The sequence below is a fragment of the Diadema antillarum genome, unplaced genomic scaffold, assembly GCF_040938485.1.
Source record: "Diadema antillarum isolate AM-2024a unplaced genomic scaffold, OU_Dant_1.0 seq00000079_RagTag, whole genome shotgun sequence".
Lineage (NCBI taxonomy): Eukaryota > Metazoa > Echinodermata > Echinoidea > Diadematoida > Diadematidae > Diadema > Diadema antillarum.
In genome coordinates this window covers 3,792,606-3,813,182 of record NW_027271172.1, presented here as the reverse complement: position 1 = coordinate 3,813,182, position 20,577 = coordinate 3,792,606, and the positions used below count along the sequence as shown (strand labels likewise).

The window sequence follows — 20,577 nt, the reverse complement described above, 5'->3', positions numbered from 1 at the left end:
GCGCAGGAAGATTTTTGACCCTGTAAAACTTGCTGGGTAAACCACATCTTTAGCATGGGGGGGGGGGGGGTTATTTGGTTAGTCCCACCTTTTCAAATACAACATGAGGCAATGAACTTTATGTGGTACATTCATTTATTTGTTGACAGGAAGTTGTATTGGGTGGACAGCGTCAATGATGTGATGGAGGTGGCCGAACTGGACGGAAGTCTGCGGAAGACCCTCGTCTACTCCGGCATGGACCAGCCCAGAGCCGTGGTGGTCAACCCAAAATACGGGTAAGCTGCACCTCATGGATTTGAAGCCGTTATCCTATTCAGTCTTTTGATGAGTACATAGGCATCATGCATTATGCATTCACACTTTTCTGTATGTGATAACTGTATCCCATCTCACAGCTAGTTAGCATGCCATTTCTCCAAACATCATAGAGCAATGTAGTCTGTCAATATGTGATAGGATTGACATTTTTTTCCCCACAGACTTTCAAGTTGTTATTCAAAGAAGCATTAATAGAGGCCATCATTGAAGGCTATGGCTAGAAAAAAACAATTATATCTTGATAAATTATGAGAATGGTATTTTTTGTATCTATTATATCATTGTTTCTTTTGACGGTTTTCATGACGATATATTCATTCATAAGTCAGGTCGATGATTATGTATAGAGATAAATGAATGTGCTTGTGTGTATGATTTTAGTTATATATGCACCAGTTTTTGTTTAAAGAACGTTTCATCAATATTATTGAAGTTTTTGTATCAAAATTTCTTTTCAGTGATGTTCCAGGCTATTCCATTAAGAGGAGTAGTTGTTAGTGCCTCAAAGATGCTGAGATGCTTAAATTTTCAATTAGTAAGACCAACATTCATGCTCTTTTCTCAAAAAAAAAAAAGGTATGTGTACTGGACTGACTGGGGCTTAAGTGCCTACATTGGACGTGTAGGAATGGACGGCAGTGACAGGTCCAGCTTCCACAATGACCGCATGGTGTGGCCAAACGGTCTCACCATCGACTACGCTGCAGAGCGGCTGTACTGGTGCGATGCCCACATTGACTACATAGCGTAAGTCTTCGTACATTACATGGTCGACAAATTTCACATTGCCCTTTACTCTGTGTAATGTATTCATGTAAGAATGGAAACCTGCTATACAGTGGGGTCATGTAGTTTCTTTTTTGAAGCATAGAGAACAGTCTTTTATGAGTGTTGGGTTTTGTGTGTGTGTGTTTGTGTGTGCATTGTTTCTGTTTACTTTCTGAGCTTCCATTCATTTTCTTCTAAAGTTTATTTTGATTGATACATTCTTTGTCTTGTTCATGATTTCACATAGAAGGTGTATTGTGCAAAAATGTAAGTGACTGTTAGTTCAGATCATATACATGTATAAGCAAGAAGCAACCATTCTTGTCACAGGTAAGAAATGGAGGACATTTTGTAATGGACAATTACATATTATTATTACCAAATGGATTTACATATAGAATAACATGACACTTGCCTTCAGAAGAGCTCCAAGTTTCCTACAAAGTTAGCCCAGAATTCCAACAAGAAGATCTCTTGGTGACTGCTCCATTCCCTTTCACTCATTGCTGTCTTTGATTGAGCTGTCCTGTAATTCCTATCCAATCACAATCCTTCTGCAATTTCCCTTGTATCTGTCACGCTCTTTGCTCGCCACCATCCTTCCACAGATTCTCTGACCTGGATGGCGAGGGGATCACCATCCTCCCGCATCCGGAAGAGGAGATGTTCTCCCACCCATTCGCCATCTCCATCTTCGAGGACTACGTGTACTGGACGGACTGGACCAGCATGAGGGTGAAGCGGGCCGACAAGCTGACCAGCGCGGGCCTCTCCCGCTACGTCCAGAACATCCAGCTGCCGATGGACGTCCAGATCTATCATCCGCTGCGCCAGGACCAGAGTGAGTGACCATCTGCCCCTCTGTCCTGCTCCAAACCTTGGAGCAATTCCACAACCTTGTTTGAGCTGACCTTAATAGATGCAGAGTATGTAGTGTAAAATCAGACTCACAGTATGCAGCTCTTTCACTGCATTTTACTGTTACAATATTCCAACATTTAGCATCAGGAGCCCGTCATCAGGAAAGCCATTAATGAAACAAAAACTCACACAACAACAGTTTCTTAAATTACTTGATAAGAAGAGCAAAAAGAAAATCGATATGAGGCTAACAGGCTAACTATGTGAGAAAAGATGACATATAGATAAAAGTTTAGGTTGTATCGGTGACAAGATGAAGAGATTCTTTTCAGGAAGTGAAAAGCATGTAACAAAATAAACAACAAAATAGGAAAGTGTGTTGTAGGATGTGCGAAGAATATTGCTGATAGATCAGTGTACTTCATACAGTATGTATTTTGTTGGGTGTTTGTTTTTCCCCCAAAAGCGCTTACAAATCCATGCGGTGCCAACAACGGGGGCTGTTCACACCTGTGCCTCATTGCCCCTGGAGGGGAATCCTCCACCTGCGCCTGCCCCGACAGCTTCCAGCTGGACGAAGACAACCTCACCTGCCTGCCAGCCTGCACCGCCAACCAGTTTAGATGCGAAGACAACCAGAGGTGCATCCCGTTGTCATGGCGATGCGATGTGGAGAATGACTGTGCGGACGGGTCTGACGAGCCAGATGATTGCCGTAAGTGTGGCTAAAAACGATGTACTGTAATCCTCTCAAACTGCTTTAATTGAGAGCAGTAGAATTGACAAACAAATCTACTCCAGAGTTAATGTGGTTAAACCGCACTCACATCTCGTTTAGTAGGTCTCATCTTGATTTCTTTCTAAAAGACTTCTCATCTTGTAACAATTTTTTTTATATTGGTAGCCCATCTTGTTGCAGTAGATTGGTTAGTTTTTTTGATATCTTACACTTTATCAAATACTTATAGTAGTTAAAGTATTTGATATGTGCTCCAAGTCTGTTCTGTGTTCTGTTCTCTGTAGAAGACTCTTAATGTTAAACCGTCATTGTCTTCTTTACCCTTTCTTGCCTCCATGCAGCCATTCGCTACTGCCAGGTTGGAATCTTCCAGTGCGCCAACAATAACTGCGTGCCCCCGACCCAGTTGTGCGACGGCGTGGACGACTGTCAGGACGGAAGCGACGAAGCTCACTGCAGTAAGTCATTGTCAACTGTAGGAGGACAAAGTCAGTTGATCCAGCTAATGATGATGATGTTGATGATGATGATGATGATGATGTTGATGATGATGATGACAATGATGATTTTAATGGTGGTATTGATGATGGAAGATGATTTTGCTAACTGTAATTATCATTGTTGTTTCGTTTTGCTGCTGTTGCTTTCATGGTGACTTTGTGGCTTTTTCATATTCTGTTTAAGCAGAAGCCTTAAAAAAAAAATATTTTATTCATCCAATAAAAGATTTACCTAAGCCTTATCCAAAGGAAAAATTTTGAGACTGGTGCTCCCTTATTTCCACATTTGTACAGATGATACGATGTGTCAGCCATGGGAGTTCCGATGTGCCACGGGGTCGTGCATCAGTCAAACTCTCGCCTGCAATGGCAACGAGGACTGTCTGGATGGCTCGGACGAGGATCAGGGCGACTGTGGTATGTGGAATCGTCATCTCCAATCCTCATTCCGAGAGTTTGAAGTCAGTGCAAGTGCTCTTATAAACTCAGAATAATGCCAGTTTTCTTTGAATGTTACATTAGAAATTCTTGTGTACCTGTGATGACCTAATCATATTAAAATGGCAAGTTGTTCTGTACAGCTGTTCTTGTGAAATACTCTTCAAAAACTGCATTAAATGTTGCTCTGTCAGGCAACTCAGGCAAGCTTTCTGGTTGTCAGGAGCAATCTTTTTTTCTCAAAAGGGGAACAGAATTTGAATATATTTCTGAATTGTTTTATTGGATAATAGGACTTATTGTTGAAGTGTTTATGAGAAAAGTCAACCTCTCTTCCCGGAAGAAAGCTTTGAAATCGTATTGGTCTGTACAATATCATACTGTACCTTTTGGCATTTCATTTTTTCATTCCAATGAAAGATCAGTGGTTACAAAAATCACAAACAAAAATCAATCAAAATGAAGTCAATGACATCATTCAAACAAACAAATTTAGAGTTCACATATTTGCCATATCAAACAGTACTTGGAAACAGAAGTAAGATTATTAAATGCTTGTACAACGTCAGTTAGACACCAAATCCAATCTCGTATTGTGGGATTGCCACTTTCATGTGTATCCACACAGTCAAAGTGCGAATGAATTGATATATTGGAGACTGCAGCATGTAATACAAATATGTGGTTCAAAAAGTGATGGTGCAAAATTACTATACATTGTTTCTAAACTAATAAAAGTGTTTGCTTTAATGCAGTGAAATAGGGGCTGTACCTCCTAAAATAACACAACGCCTCTTTTGGACAAATCAGGCGTGATTTTTTGCCAAGTAGGTTTTGTCATTTGTTTAGTGCGCTTTGACTTGAGATTCTGCACAATCCATAAACAGAGTTTTGCATGATTATGCCCCACCTTCATCCCCCTTCCCCATCTTCTTCTCCCTCCATCAATCTGGATCTGCCTCACTCTGATCTCTCACTCCACCATCAGCTGCCTCCGAGTGTGCCGAAGGCTACTTCAAATGTGGGACCGGTTACTGCATCCCACAGTCATGGGTGTGCGATCTAGATGATGACTGCGGCGATGCCAGCGATGAACCTCTGCGAGAGTGTCGTAAGTATTCTTGTTGTGCTGGGTTGTAGAGCTGCTTTTTATGCATCAAATTTCTTCCTGTTCATCCTTTGACTGACATTTTGTTTTTGTATGAGTTTTATTGGGGGGGGGGGGGGGTTGGGAGGGTCGATCCTCTTCTGTATTTTCTTTTCCCTGGCTGCGATGTTTTATTCTAATTCTCTTTAAGTTGGTAATGACCTCTTTCGCACCGTTAAAATGGCCGTCACATTTTCAGATGATTAATTGTTAAGTTATAAGAAAGAATTAAGAGAGTTGTGTTTAACTTAACTGATGCCATATTGCAGGGGTACCAAAGTGTACTTCTTACCTCTTTTTCTATCCTAAAAGTATTTTAGATTTGTGTATATGTGTGCGCATGCATGTCAATAGTCTTCCCCATAGAGAATGTCGTAACAGTAAAATGACAAAATGATGAAGAAAGCCAGATTCTCAAGCTATTTAATTTATCTGTAATTGCATCCTAGTTTGTCCCAGCTAATATCATTACTCTTTTTTATTTTGCTTTTCTACCTGTTTGTATATAATCCGATATTTCTCTTTCCATCTGTCTGTCTGTCTGTCTGCCTTTCTCCCTGTCTGTCACTGTGTGTTTGTCTGTCTGTATGACCATGTCTGTCTTTTTTCTCTATTGTCTCTATCTATCTTTTCCTGTCTGTCTGTCTGTCTGTCTGTCTGTCTGTCCATCTGTCTATGTTTCTGGTTCTTTCTTTTTTGTATATTTTCCTGTCTATTCGTCTGTCTGTTGACTGTCTGTCTGTCTTTCTCGCCCTCATAGAGAGCAGACCTGGCTGTCCGGATGGATGGTTCTCCTGCCAGACTAACTACCGCTGCGTCCCTGGCTGGGCGGTTTGTAACGGCTTTGACAACTGCCGAGACAACTCTGATGAGAGTCAGTGTGGTGAGTTACTGTTTTATGGATGAAAAAAACAACAACACACACACAAACAAACAAACAAAACAATCTTTTTTTAAGAATATGGAATGCTTCTGCCACCTTTCCAGCTTTTTGCCACCATGTATATTTCTATTTCCTTCCACACCACCCAAACATCCAACATTTTATACCTACTGTATGAAATGCATATGACATTATGTGACACCTTGTTACACTCAAAGTTGCTACTAGTGACTAGCCAATGCATTACCCTGAGACACTCAAAATATCAAAGCTGAGAGCACAGCAAAGTATGCTGATTTAGGATGAAAAAGAAATTTAGAATTTTTTCAGAAGCAGAAAGTTTGATACATACGAATTATCTCATGTCTGAATTTCAAAGTTTATGAATGCTTCGCAATTTTAATAACTCAGGGTTTTTTTAAGAAGTATTTTACAATCATGACACCTGCCATAATGTGTCAAGGAGGAGAGACAAAAGTATTTAGCATTGGATGTACCATGTCACTATCTAAAAAGAGAGAAGTTCATAGTGGTATTTGATGGTATCGTTGGTGATTTCTATTGCAGAATCGGCCACCTGTGATACCGGTGAATTCCAGTGCACCAACGGCGACTGCATCCCTCCCCGTTGGGTCTGCGACTTCGACAATGACTGTGGAGACAACTCAGACGAGCAGGCTTGCAGTAAGTCACTGTCCCTTGCACATTCATTAAAAGGAATCATGCTTCAAATTGTGTTAATCAAGATATATGGACAGATGTAATAGATTTTGAGAGTTATGCAAAGCAAGGGGCAAGGATATCATTTTAGAATTTGTCAAACAAGAGAGGTAAACCTACTTGATAGTATTTTGACTTCAGATACAGAGCCTGATATGATATATCCTGCATGCAGTGTGCCCAAGCATTAAATATTTTTTCTCCTTTTTTTACAGATGATTATCAAAGAAGTAAGCTCATTTCGAATCAAAAGGAGGAAGTCATCACATTTATGCTATGCTTACCTGACAAAGTTATTCGTGAAAGAAAGATATTATTAAGAGAGGTGAAGGTTCAGGTGTGAGTTTCTTCAATTTGTCTCCCTCTACAAATTAAATTTGTAGAGGGAGACAAATTGAAGAACTCACACCTGATAGTTATTCCTTTTCTGATAGTAAGTATTTTACCTGTGTACCTCAAGAACCAGTTCCTTTCAATTACTAATCACTGCATGAAAAACTACTTCCTATGAAAGTCTGTTCCAAAACTGGACAGGTTTATTGGGGCCTTTGTGATGTAGACAGTACTTGAGGTAGAGGGAAGAATGTTTTGAGTCTTCATGCTACCCGGTTGAAAGGTTAACACTGCTGCAGTGAATGTACCGAGTCTGATATGACATGTTCTGTCTCTTTCAGCCTACAGACAGTGCTCGGAGAGCGAGTACCGCTGCCAAAGCAAGGAGTGTATCCCGAAACGTTGGATCTGCGACCACGATGAGGACTGTCCCGATGGAGAGGACGAAGCCACTTGCAGTGAGTCTCTATCGATCATAAAAGTCATGACTTATCTCATAAATATATAATGTACATGGCTGATTTATTGCTCCATAATGATGATGATGATGATGATGATCATGATCATGATCATGATGATGGTGGTGAAGTTGGTGATGATGATGATGGTGGTGATGGTGGTGATGGTAACAATGGTGATGATGATGATGGTGATGATGATGATGATGATGGTGATGATGATAATGATGATGAAGATGATGGTGAAGGTGGTAATGATGATGATGGTGATGATGATGATGATGAAGAAAATGGTGGTGGTGGTAATGATGGTTGTGATGATGATGATGATGATGATGATGATGATGATGATGGTGGTGGTGGTGGTGATGGTGGTGGTGGTAGTGGTGAAGGTGATTATTGTGGTGGTGATGATGACGGTAATGGTGATGGTGGTTGTTATACCGGTACTGATAGTGTTGACAATAATGCTGATGATTGTGGTGACAACAATGAACAAAATTGAAGATGGTGATGGTGACAGTGGCTATAAAAGATGATGATATATAGGGGATGTAGTGTAACTAGGATGTAATTGTTCCAGTATGAAAGTTACTTAAGTGCTACATTATATACTGTTTATGCCTACGAATTAGAATGTGGTGATACTGAATGAGTCCGTCTCTGTGTGATCTTTTAAATTTTGCAGTGGACACCATGTGCCTATATGCTGACCAGTTCCAGTGTGCCAGCGGTCACTGCATCGACCAGGACTACGTGTGCGACGGCGTCAGCCACTGCCAAGACTCTTCCGATGAAGTAGACTGTGGTACGTACATTGCATCCACATCTGCTGCCCCCCAGTGTTTAAACTTTATATACACAGCTGTTAAAAAGTGACACTATGTAGCATGCTTGTTACATTTAGCTTAGTTGGAATGTCATGATAAAACCCTATATACTGTATATGCCGAATATTTCGCAAAGTTTTTATTTTTGCAAATTTTTCGAGTCAGGTATGCAAAAATATTGACTCTGATGCAGATATGAATGTGATGAACATGTATACATTTCTCTGTTCAGTAGAGGACTCCACGATCGCAAATTCAACTACACCTGTACTCATGCAATTGTCTGGAAGTCCCGATTTGCGAAAATTTAGACTCACTCAATATATGGTGTATACAGTACGGTAGTACTTTGCAAAGAATCCATAATATGCAAACTGTATATGGGCCCATATATGGCCAAGAAATTGCGTGGCTACATGAATTTATGTTAGCCTCAGTATGCCCAGACAGAAGAGTGGCTTGCTTCCCAAATCTGCTATGCCATCATAATCGCAAGTTCAGACTCTTTGAGTATACTGTTTCCCTCCGGTTGTCCCCACAGGAACGCGGTTACCAGGCGGACTCTATTGCTTCCCAGATCAGTTCACGTGTGATGACACTGTCTGCCTCCCTCTGGACTGGCGATGTGACGGATCAGCCGATTGCCCCGATGGAAGCGACGAGACACTCAGTCTTTGCTGTGAGTCCTAATTACCCATCACCTTGGAGAAATTATCAAAGAGAGTTGCTATAACTTGTTAAGAAATCGAGGAATCCCAACAAGACTTGTGGGACTTCCAAGAAATGACAGTTTGGCAGCATCACATTTGTTTGAGAAATCACCTTTGTCACATCTCTTTCAGGTCATGCACTTTTAAATATATATTGTTATTTTGAAGATGTGGGTATTTTCACTTGTCATTTAATTGGAATTAATTTTGGAAAATGTGCTGAAACATGATACCATCAGATTGAACTTACAGTATAAGTGATTGATTTTTCTGGACCAAAAATCCATCAGGTGACCTATGTTCAGTTCCATGCACTTACTAGATGGCTTATTGCAAAAAACAATGTATAATATGTACCTCGCTTATAATCCCAACTTGCATTTAGTTCCTTAAAAAATTAAGATAAGATTTGTGCAGTTTACATCTCCTAGATTGCCATCAAGTACTGAAAAGGAAGAGGTTTGAGATGCCATACATTTAGAATTTTTTTGATCTCGTCTTTCCAGCTTCCATCCCATGCGATTCAGAAGAGCGATGGCGCTGTGACAACGGATTCTGTATCCCACGGACCTCGCTGTGCGACGGGATTGACACGTGCGGGGATGCCAGCGATGAGAACAACCATGAGTTTTGTAAGAAGCCCGATAAATCCTTGCCCATTCCCCCTTTTCACCATGTTCTCTGATGCACCTAAGTAAATCTTGTAGGCGACTATGATTAGACAGTTCACTCCTGTTATAGTGAACATGGTTGTTACAAAATTCTTGTTTCAACGAAGCAAAACTTCAGGTTCCAAAATTATTATTTATATATCTTTGTGCACTTTAATGTTCAGCTACAACAAAATTTTGATATAACAAAAGGAAGTGCTGATCCCAAGGACATTCCTATGATGGGAGTTGCCTGTAATAAAATAATCCTCTTTATCCAGGCTTGCCTCTCTAAAGCTTCTAGAGGTCTATCGAAGGACCTTGCCATTAGTATTACCTTAGCATTGCCAGGTACACATTTATACACCTGGGTCGAATGGGACATGGTGGGTAAGTACATCTTGTTCAAGGACATAGGCACTTGACGAGATTTGAACTCAGGACCTCCCAACTGAAAGTCAAGAGTTTTATTCACTTTGTCACAGTCCCTTCAATGTGTCAACAGTATTTGATGTTTTTGGCAATTTGAACTAATAGTAAAATGTCCATCATCTGCTTTTGTTGTTGTTTTTTATCTCTTTTGACTGGTAGACATTTGAAAAGTAGAATTGGCATGGTTGCCAGGGATCCAAAATCAGATTGCTGCTGGGAATTATGAGCTACTGCATCGGGTGAATGCGCAAGCTCGCAAAGTAACATGTTTTAGCAGACAACATGATGGTTTGCAAATTCCCCATTTGTTAAGTAAATGATGGCATTGTTTCGGTGAGACGTTTTCATTGCAGCTTTCTTGACGTCTTTTCATCGATGCAGGTGAGGTGGTCAGACAGTGCACCGACGAGGAGTTCAAGTGCCAGAACGATGAGTGCATCCCGCTCTCGTACGTCTGCAATCTCCTGGATGACTGTGGTGACCAGTCTGATGAGATCGGCTGCCGTAAGTCTTACACAAAGTTTGATTTTCTCGAATCCTACAGCGATGGATTTTGTCCAGAGAAATATCGTCGCTGGGGTGATGGAAACCATGTCTCTCAAATTTAAGATGAAAATCACTATTTTGATGAATTATCTGATAGTCAGATGAGTGATGTCCTGTCTAAATCATAGCAGTCTTACCCCAAAGATGAAGCCTCCAGCGCATGTCAAAGGAAAAGTGATTCCATTTGGTACAGTGCTGGGGCTGCCATGTTCTTTGCTCTCTTGAACATTTGACATTTTTGGATACGAAGAAGTTCTGACGCCCCAACAGCGATGTATTGATTAGGATCAGTTCTTTTGGGGCATTAGCTAGTCTTCTATCAAACTTTCAAAAATGAAATGCAATTAGCATGTCTGAGGTAGCTGGCTGTGATTCACCTCAAACATTGGAAGGAAGAGAAATTATGTCTATAGCTATTATGAAGACCTGTGCACACTACCACAAGCGACAAAGGTCCTTCTTCTATGCTGCAATTTTTAAGACCACATAAGAATGGCAGACTAAACATAGCCATTTATGTACTTTCCTCATATGCTGCTGGGTCCATCCATACCTATATATGGTCTTCAATAAACACTTTGAAACTTTTTTTTTTCTGAGATTGCTCACAATTTTTATAAAATATCTCTTTAGATGTATCTGGTAGCTGTGCAGAAGACAATGGAGGTTGTGAGATCCTGTGTAACGACTTGCAAGACGGCGGCTACTACTGCTCCTGCGGCAACGGCCTCCGGTTGGCTGATGATAAAATGGGCTGTGATGGTAAGAGGGCATTGATTTACCCGTTATGATTTCCCATAACTGCAGGTTATACCTTTTGGCACAATCACATGAAACTGATCAAAATTTATTTATTCTAATTCAATGGTAGATCCGAAGTGTTAACATTTAACAGAAAAGTCAAAGTGCGTTATTTCAACTTCTCTTGTGTTATGCATATCATGAATGTTTAATTATATATATATATATATATATATATATATATATATATATACAAATTGTATATATATATATTTTTTTTAAATTCAACATTGTACATGTTAAAAGAGGCATGTTTGAAGTTTTCAACCACATTTGTGGCTGGGTTTATTAAATCGTACTCATCTTGCCTGTACTATGACAACATGACAAAAGAATTTTGTTTACTAGCTTTTCAGTCATGTCATTTGTACCTGTTAAAATGATGAATGTAATTCTGTAGATCTACAGGTCCTGTACCATATTTTTGTCAGAGTATCGTTATAGCTTTCTAAATATATTTGACTATAGCCTGCAGTGTTTCAGAAATGTATTTTTATTTTCTTGGCTGCTGCCACTGCTGCTAAATGTTTCATGACAGTGTTTTTGTTGCCGCCTCAGCATACAAGTCTATAATTATGAGGTTTACACAGCAATTGTTTTTATGCCTCCGCCACGAAGTGGTGCCGGAGGCATTATGTTTTCGGGTTGTCCGTCCGTCCGTCCGTCCGTCCTTCCGTCCGTCCGTCCGTCCGTCCGTCCGTCTTTCCGTCCGTCCGTAATGAATTTTGTGGACAAGGTAACTATCAAAAGCTGTTGAGGTATCCTAATGAAACTTGGCATGTATGTGTATTAGGGGGTGAAGTTGTGCCTATCAACTTTTGGGTGCACGTGCTCAAGGTTAAAGGTCAAAAGGTCAAGGTCAAATACATAAAATTTCACTATCTCCACCATATCTATGCGATGCCTGAAGATATTTTCTTGAAACTTAGTGCATACATGTATTACCCAATTTAGATTCTCTGGTGAAAGTTTGGGTCATGAGGTCAAAGGTCAAAGGTCAAAAGGTCGAGTAAAAGTATAAAACTTCTTTTTTTTTCTCTGTAAATTGGAAAATTGTTCAAGGTATCTTCATGGAACATAGTATATACATGTACTGACTGGCAGTGATTATCTAGAGAATGTAGGGTTCATGGGGTCAAAGGTCAGGGGTCAAAGGTCAAGTGCAACACTTCAAAATTTTACTATTTCCCTCATGTTCATGCAATGCCAGCAGGATTATTATTTTTTTTTACACTTGGTGTATGCATGTGTAACGTAATAGAAATTCTCTGGAGAGTTTTGTTTTCTTTTTTTTGCCTCAAAGGTCAAAAGGTCAAAGATCAAGTGAAAGTAATGAACTATCATTTGTAACTTTTTCCTCCATATCTCGGAAGTGGCTCAATTTATCTTGAAACTTACTGCATATTTATGCATGTTCTACCTGAAAGTGATTATCTTATGAATTTTAGGGTCAAAGGCCAGATGAACATGGTAACAATTTACTATTCAGTACAGAAATTGCACTTTTTCTCCATTCTGGTACCATGAAAATTACTCAATGCATAAATGTATGAATGGGTCAAAGTCAAGTTAAAGTCCTTAAATCCCCAAATACATGCTCTCCTATTCATCCAATTAAACCAAGGTCAAGGAAGGTGAACATTCAACACATTTGTGACAAACTTGTCATTTCAATATTTTGCCAGTTTTGTGAAAATGTAATCACACATTGTCCACATGTACTATCTAGACCTATTAGGAGAATCGTGCATTATGGCGGAGGCATACCAGTCGCCATATCGACATTTCTAGTCTCATAATTCTCCCGACACTAACTGTCAATAAATGGTGCTCAGTAATGATATTAGGACGTCATCTTTGTGGCTACCACAGTACAGACCTGCCTCAACTCTAGAGCTGTAATTTCTAAAGAGCTTGCGTATATGCTCTTTATACCTCTCCAGATATTGATGAGTGTGAAGCCAACCTCTGCATGCAGACTTGTGCCAACACCAAGGGTTCCTACACATGCACTTGTGCTACAGGATATCAAGATGCAGGGGATAGAGGACTGGACTGCAAGGCTATTGGTAGGTTGATATACCAACCCTAAACCCACACGGGATTGGTTCTTGTAGCAGGAGGGTATTTGCATTCCCCTGTGTCGCATACTGCATTTTATTTTCATTCTTCTTCTCCTACAATGTGTGTACATCTTTCTTTTCTTTCTTTCTTTCCTTTACTTTTTCTGGTCTTGTTTTTTCCATTTATATTGTTCTTTTCTTCTTCCTTCTATCTTTTCCTATATTTCTTTTTTTTTCTTTGTATTCTCTGTTAGCTGTTTTTATTTAACTTTTCCTTTGTTTTCCCTTATCTTCTGCTTTTCTTCTCTTTTCCTCTCTTTTCTTCCTTACACTCTCAAGAGACATTAGTGATATGGTCTCTGTAAATTCACAAAACTTTTGGCTGTAAGATTTTTTTTTATATGTAAATTGTACTAGCGGAAATGATAGTGAAATGTGAAACAAATACTGGTGCTTGTTTACTGAACAGGTGATAGACTATTAAAGGTCATGTACATTGTATGTAAATCATGAAGAAATATTCTTTTCTCAGACCTTTACATTGTAACATCAATATACATGTACAAGCCAAATTGGGCACTTTTCATGTGAATTTGTCAAAGTCTAGTCATTCGTGTCACTCTTCTTGAAATCTCCCAGGGGACAGACCCAGGTACTTCTTCGGCCAGGATGACGAGATCCGCTTCTACGACGAGGCAATTGACGACTTCGGCGTTGTGCTCACCACCCAGGGCTCGGTCCGATCTCTGGACTACAACTACGACGAGGGTGAGGAAGGATCCTTGTCACAGGGCTAGCAAGAGGATAAAGTGTGAACAATGAAAGCATAGATTGCCCTTCCTATGTGTGCAGCAGGGAAGAGCCCAACAATCTTTAAATATGCTTAGTTATAGGAATCATAACTCCTGTTACACTCTATGTCATGTTCTTAAAGGGTGATGTATAGAAGGTCAACCAATCTACCAAGAGAATGTTAGTATGGGTATGTTTCCATGTCATACAGATATTTTGTGCTCCACTGTGCATTCATACAAATCTGTAGCTTAACCTCTTAAATGCTGTGTTTTGTTCACCAATCAGTACATGTGCTGGAACACTTTCCTCTTATGTTTTCACAGAGATTTTGAAATGTTTTTTTTTCCAATGAATAAGGATTACATAATAACCCCTAGTCCCTATCGTGTCCCCTACTCGAAATGAACTAGTCTAAAAATATGGGAAAACTAGACACATTTTTCATGCTAAAACATATAGAAAGAAACTGATAGCTTGTACATAGCATCAAAATATGATTGATCACCATTGCCTTCCTATTGGTATTGAGGCACATCACTACATGTGAGTGGGCTTGCTATAAACTCGACAGCTAGGTCAAGTTTGGAGAACTAATGAACACTGATGGCAGAAGCTTGCCAAGTTAAGCTAAGTGCCTGGCCTCCTGAAGGGTTACTAATTGATAACAGCAGAGTGTGTAATCCCCCCTCATTAAAACATTTGAATGTGTTTCCTTCCACCTACAGGGGTGGTGTACTGGATTGACCCGGACCTCCCTGCCCTGATACGAGCCTACATCCCAGGTGAGGATGAGACTGCTAAGGAGGATGTGCTTCCCATCTTTGACCTCTACCAACCCCAGGAGCTCACCGTCGACTGGTATGGCGGGTAAGCTACAAGGACACTTCAACCGTATTATTAAACTCTAAGGCCCGTATTCTGCTAAAAACTTAGACTCGAGTTTAAACCCACGCTTGGGTCTAAAGTGGGTTTTTTGGGTTTAAACCTGCCCTTACAAAAAAGAACCATGGTTTTACCATGGTAATACCATGGTATGGTAATGAACCATGGAAACCTGGTAATTTTGCCCTGGTAAAACCATGGTACATTACCATGGTATTACCATGGCAAAATACCATGGTATTACTGCTCTTACCATGTACCATTGTATATTACCATGGTATTACTGTGCTTACCAAATACAATGGTACCAGTACCATGGTACAATACCATGGTTTTTCTGAGGTGATTTTACCATGGTATTACCATGGTATTACCCTGGTATTACCATGGTATTTACAATTTGAAAAGAAAAATAACATTAATGGTCGTGTATTTACAGCATGCAGTACTAGTATGTTACCTACATAACCTGGCCTCGAATCACATACACCTGTTTCTACACTGTTGTACAAGACCTACATCCTAATCTATAGAGGTCTACCTATCTGTATACCTAGAGTATACATCCTATTCCTAGATACATTGCTAGTGTATCAGTTCTTTATATATGGGCTGATATCTGAAAAGGTTTAAGGCATGGTTACTAACTACATGTCATGCATAATATTAGTCCTATCAAAATATGAATATGCATTGTTATAACACAAGTTAAAATAGTTGGTAACAAAAGAGAAATTTCCCAACATACTTCAGAGTTTAAACCCAGAATATATACTTTGGGTTTTTATGTCTTTTATCTATTTTCTCACTTTTGCATGTTAGATGCTCTCTCATGAATATTCATGAGCGATACAGAAACCAAGTCAAAACATGGTTCGTGCAACTTGAATCAACTTGTGTTACATTTTCCAGTTGGGTTAATGAGGTTTAAACTGCATGGGAAGAAGTCAGTTCTTGGTACCATGGATATATTAGTACTAACCGGGTGTTTGCACTCACCCACACCCCCCCCCCACACACACACACAAGCACATACATACACACATACACACACTACACACATTCACACATATACTAAATACAGGCTGTAGTACATTTATTACATGAACATACCGGTATAATATTTTGGGTCGTACTTGGAATTTGTATGAGATAACGCACAATGTGAATTAGTTCCAAAACTTTGCTTATCTTTAACGGGCCAGGCTTATTTGGCTATAAATGCTAAAAATTGCAATTTGGGAGGGAATTTCGCCTCCCCCCCCCCTCCACAAGATCTCGACCATTAGTATTACGATCGTAGCGAAATTTGGCCCAAGTTACAACCACATTGTAATCTACAAAATTATGTGTTATATATCTTATAATATTTTTTTTTATTGTCAATTTCTAATTTTAATTCATCAATTAATTATTTGTGCAAATTAGGCCCATCATCTTATTTTAGCCTAATTAAAAGCATTAAGAGTCTATTTCTTAATCATTTGTAAGTCTGTTTTTACATGTTTAAAGACCATGCATCAGACATTAAAGGACTTCCAAAAGCCAATTTATTATGTACTAGTATATGATTTTTTTTTGAGTTTCAAATGTATTTCTTTGTTTTTTTATTGTTTCCTTTGTTTTCTTATGAGATTCTCATTGACCACTTTTATACCATAATTAGCATAAGATCAATCAATCGCAGTGATTAATGTTACAGCAGTGATAGCTCCAGGGGGCCCCTTCTTTAATTTTTGATAAGATAAAAATAGATAAATAAAAAGAAAACAAAATGAAAATGGGCGTGTCTCTCCCCTTTAATTGCGGAAGTGGCACCATGACAGATCCCTCCCCCATCCCCACCCCCACCCCATTTACGGAATTCCTGGATCTGCTCCGATAAAGAATAGTCAGATTTTTAAAGAGTTTCTTTGTTGCTGTTTTCAATCAATCTTTGCGTCGATTTTTTTTTTCAATCGGAGAAGGGACCGTACTTCACAAGCTTTGTCTTTTTAGTGGGTCCCTGCTTTTTTCACACAACGCATATTTCATTTATTTCACTTTTGTTACCTCAGCAACCACTGCATTGTACCCCTACTTTAGGTTTTCAATTATTGCTTTCTCTGTACAAATTACATGCATTCTACTTTCATTGAAGAAAGCGAGATTTATGTTCACCAAATAGATTATTTTGCTGTGGAAAAAGCAACAATGAATTTGAAGTTGAACTTGAAAAAAGTCAGGAAAATGTCTCATGACAGGGTCTCTTCCATCGCAGACTCGAAACATCGAGGGTGGATTCCGCCCTTCCCTCTCCTGCCACGTCCCTTAGAGTTTAAGGGGTTTACCTTTAGAATCGGTTGATATATATTTTGATTTTTCCCATTCGTTGCAAGTATACTCATAATGGTCCAATAGTTTTGACTGTAATGTATTGGTACGTTTATAATCGTTTAAAAAGTGGAATCAATTGGTAAAACTGCCAGATTTGATGAACTGGTATGAACTTCCCCAGTCATGCCAGTTTGATACATTACCCGGCTGGGTTCTACTAACTGTTACAGCCTAAACTTTATCAAAGTGCATGTAGGTTAAATCTGCATTGCTTTGAAGTTGAATAAATCTATCAGTTGTGTCAAGTCATTTGCAACAGGTATACAAGAGCCTGGTTCAAAAAAGTTGAATCTGCTGGAATCATGGAGTTGATGTTTTAGTATGCCAGTTCTTACTGGTAAATCTGCCAGTTGTGTCCAGTCGATTCAACCTGCACCAAATTGGTCCGACTTTTTCGGGGTCATCCCACAAGTCATACAGCCCACAAGCTCGACATTGCATCATGGGGCTTATTGTAAAAGTGTCGTGGGCCTTATTTACCTAGTGTCGCAGTCATGTGGGCCTTGTTCGCTAGGTGTCAAATTCATGGGTTGTTTGATTTGTTGGCTGTATGATTTGTGGGTGTCGAACTCGAATGTGCACTCATTGTTTCTACTGTAATCAACTGGTTGTTGTATGCCATTTCACACAATTTCTTTCAAGTGGATCATCAACTGAAAAATCTGCTTGTTGTGTCCAGTTGATCCCACTTTGTCTAAGGGCATACTTTGGTCTATTTCTTCCTACTGGAATCAACCAATAGGCTTTAATGTTCCAGTTTACACAATAGATCTAATTTTTTTTAATCTGTCATTTTCATTAGAACAGTTCAACTGTTAGTGGTATGGCAGGGCCCTGTGGTATAGAGCAGCGACAACACTGGAGAGGCTCTCCTGGATAAGACCTTATTATTATTATTATTATTATTATTATTATTATTATTATTATTATTATCATCATCATTATTATCACCAGTACCACTATGCTACTACTATTAGGTATGTTGTTATTACACACATGTAACTCACTCATCACAGTTTGATCCATTTGTTCAAACTGGAGTCATCTATGTTTTCTCAATGTACCAGTCCAGTCCATCGCTTTCAAGTGGAATCAACTGGTAAATCTGCCAGTTGTGTCTAGTCAAGTTCAATACAATTATTGTATCTATACAGGAATCGGGTAGTTGATATTTCAGTATGACACTTTATTCCGTTTCTTGCAATTGGAATCCAGTGGTGAATCTGTAGGTTATGTCAATGAATTCTAATTGGTAGACAATTGCCTAGTTTATTTCATTTGTTTCAGTCTGTCAGTTGGAATGAAATGTTAGTTTGGAGTCAACTTGTCTAAGTGGAGTCAACTAGTGAGTCTGCCAGTTGAACGACATGTTTTCCAGTTGGTACAAATAAAACTTCATAATCAATGATTTAGAGCCAGGCCATAATATTCAGCTGGAATTGATTGGGGTTTTTTTTTCAGAGTGTGCCAGCTCATTCAATTTAGTGTCAGCTGGAATGGCGTGAGTTGGTATTAATTTTCATCTTTAATTGTATGGTAATTCACACCATGGTAATGTGAACGAGTATCGGCCTACTTCCAGTTTGCAACTATTTGAACAAGTTGGGTCAAACGAATAGCTATAATGGGACCATTTTTTCCTTGTGATACCAGTAGAGAATGTACCTTTTTTCGTCATTATTTGACATTTAAAAGGAGTATACAGTACTGGATGAGATGAGGATTCAGCTTGTAACATTTTGCGAGATATTTAGAAACCACTCTTTGAAATGATAAAGAGCAGAAGAGGACTCAAACGTTTATTTAATGAAAACAGGCTGAGAAATGACTGAGATATCTAAAAACAAATTAAAACAAAGAGCTCCTAATGAAAGATGGGGCCTGTCAATTTCATTTTTTTTTGGGGGGGGGGGGGGGGGGTTGGTAATCTCAGCCATTTCAAGACGAATTTTCTTCAAAACGTTGAATCCTTCTTGAAATTACAGCTGTATATGCTCTTTCATACACTTTATTTCATGAGAGGTTTATCATCTAACAGAAAAAAATAAGTTGTAAATCTGAATCCTCATCTCAACCAGTACCTACTGTACAGTCCCTTTCAGCTACAAGAATATCATAATTGATATGTTGTTGTTGAACCATGGTATCACCATGGCTATTTTTGTGTACCCTTAGAAATACAGAAGATGACAAAAAGACTATGGTTATATATGCTGCGGTACGATTAAAGACCCTGTGGTTGTAGTACATGGTATGATGGTTATCATATGGTATCTCCGTGGTTATTCTATGGTACAAGCAGGCCTAGTAGTGCCAGAACCGTGCCATGGTATGATGGTTATTACATGGTATATCCATGGTTAATTAGTGCAGCGATACTGGGGAAATTCCTTATATACCATGGTTATTTTATGGTACAAGTGGTAATACCGTGGTGATGCCATGGTATGATGGCCATAACCCGGCATCACCATAGTTATTTTATTGTACCTGTATAGTTATACCAGGCAAATACAGTAGATGGCATGGTTTTTCCATGGTACTGGTAGTAATACCATGGTAGTGCTATGGTATAAAAATTATAACATACTATTACCATGGTTATTTTGTGTCGCCTATGGTAAAACCATGGAAATACCATAGACTTCACAGTTATTCTATAGTATACGTATCAGTACCATGGTCGTGTCATGGTATTGATAGTTTACCATGGTTTTTCTGTGGTATCACCGTGCATCACCATGGTTTTTCTGTGGTACTCGTAGCAATACCATTGATACCATGGTTTTACTATGGCAATTGAGGTTTTACCATGGTTTTTCTGTGGTATCACCATGCATCACCATGGTTTTTCTGTGGTACTCGTAGTAATACCATCGATACCATGGTTTTACTATGGCAATTGAGGTTTTACCATGGTAATACCGTAAATTTCATGGTTATTTTTTGTAAGGGTGGGTTTAAACCACTAGTTTAGACCCAGGTTTAAACCCAGGTTTAATTTGTATTCTACTAAGTCCAGCTGTGGTCTAAATTGGGTTTAAATTAAACCTACCCAGGAGGAGGTTTATTTCGAGTTTAAATCGAGTCTAACGATGACTGGTAAGGGTACCAGCACACAGATCAATGCCAATGGCACAAAACGAGTGGCTGCCTGGATACGTACAGCAGCTAGCTTGCCGGCCACACGCGTGTACACACGAGATACGCCTACTACGTACTAGATCCACGGTACTTGTACACTTAGAAGAGACTCGAGATCTAAATGTTAGAAATACGACTACCTAGTATTACATATACGTTAGTCTAAACTTTACGATGAAA

At 39.3% G+C, this 20,577-nt stretch overlaps 1 protein-coding gene across 1 annotated transcript in view; it reads left to right on the top strand.

The window, feature by feature from the left end:
• LOC139726102 (low-density lipoprotein receptor-related protein 2-like) overlaps window positions 1-20,577 on the top strand; it is a 64,402-nt gene that overhangs the window by 33,923 nt on the left and 9,902 nt on the right. The window contains exons 16-33 of the mRNA XM_071637182.1: window positions 150-278; window positions 898-1,068; window positions 1,698-1,930; window positions 2,417-2,665; window positions 3,031-3,147; window positions 3,484-3,606; window positions 4,616-4,738; window positions 5,535-5,657; window positions 6,225-6,341; window positions 7,052-7,168; window positions 7,857-7,976; window positions 8,540-8,677; window positions 9,215-9,340; window positions 10,172-10,294; window positions 10,970-11,098; window positions 13,081-13,206; window positions 13,840-13,968; window positions 14,721-14,862. Of these exons, the coding sequence (XP_071493283.1) occupies window positions 150-278; window positions 898-1,068; window positions 1,698-1,930; window positions 2,417-2,665; window positions 3,031-3,147; window positions 3,484-3,606; window positions 4,616-4,738; window positions 5,535-5,657; window positions 6,225-6,341; window positions 7,052-7,168; window positions 7,857-7,976; window positions 8,540-8,677; window positions 9,215-9,340; window positions 10,172-10,294; window positions 10,970-11,098; window positions 13,081-13,206; window positions 13,840-13,968; window positions 14,721-14,862 (2,535 nt within the window). The remainder of the gene's footprint in view (window positions 1-149; window positions 279-897; window positions 1,069-1,697; window positions 1,931-2,416; window positions 2,666-3,030; window positions 3,148-3,483; window positions 3,607-4,615; window positions 4,739-5,534; window positions 5,658-6,224; window positions 6,342-7,051; window positions 7,169-7,856; window positions 7,977-8,539; window positions 8,678-9,214; window positions 9,341-10,171; window positions 10,295-10,969; window positions 11,099-13,080; window positions 13,207-13,839; window positions 13,969-14,720; window positions 14,863-20,577) is intronic.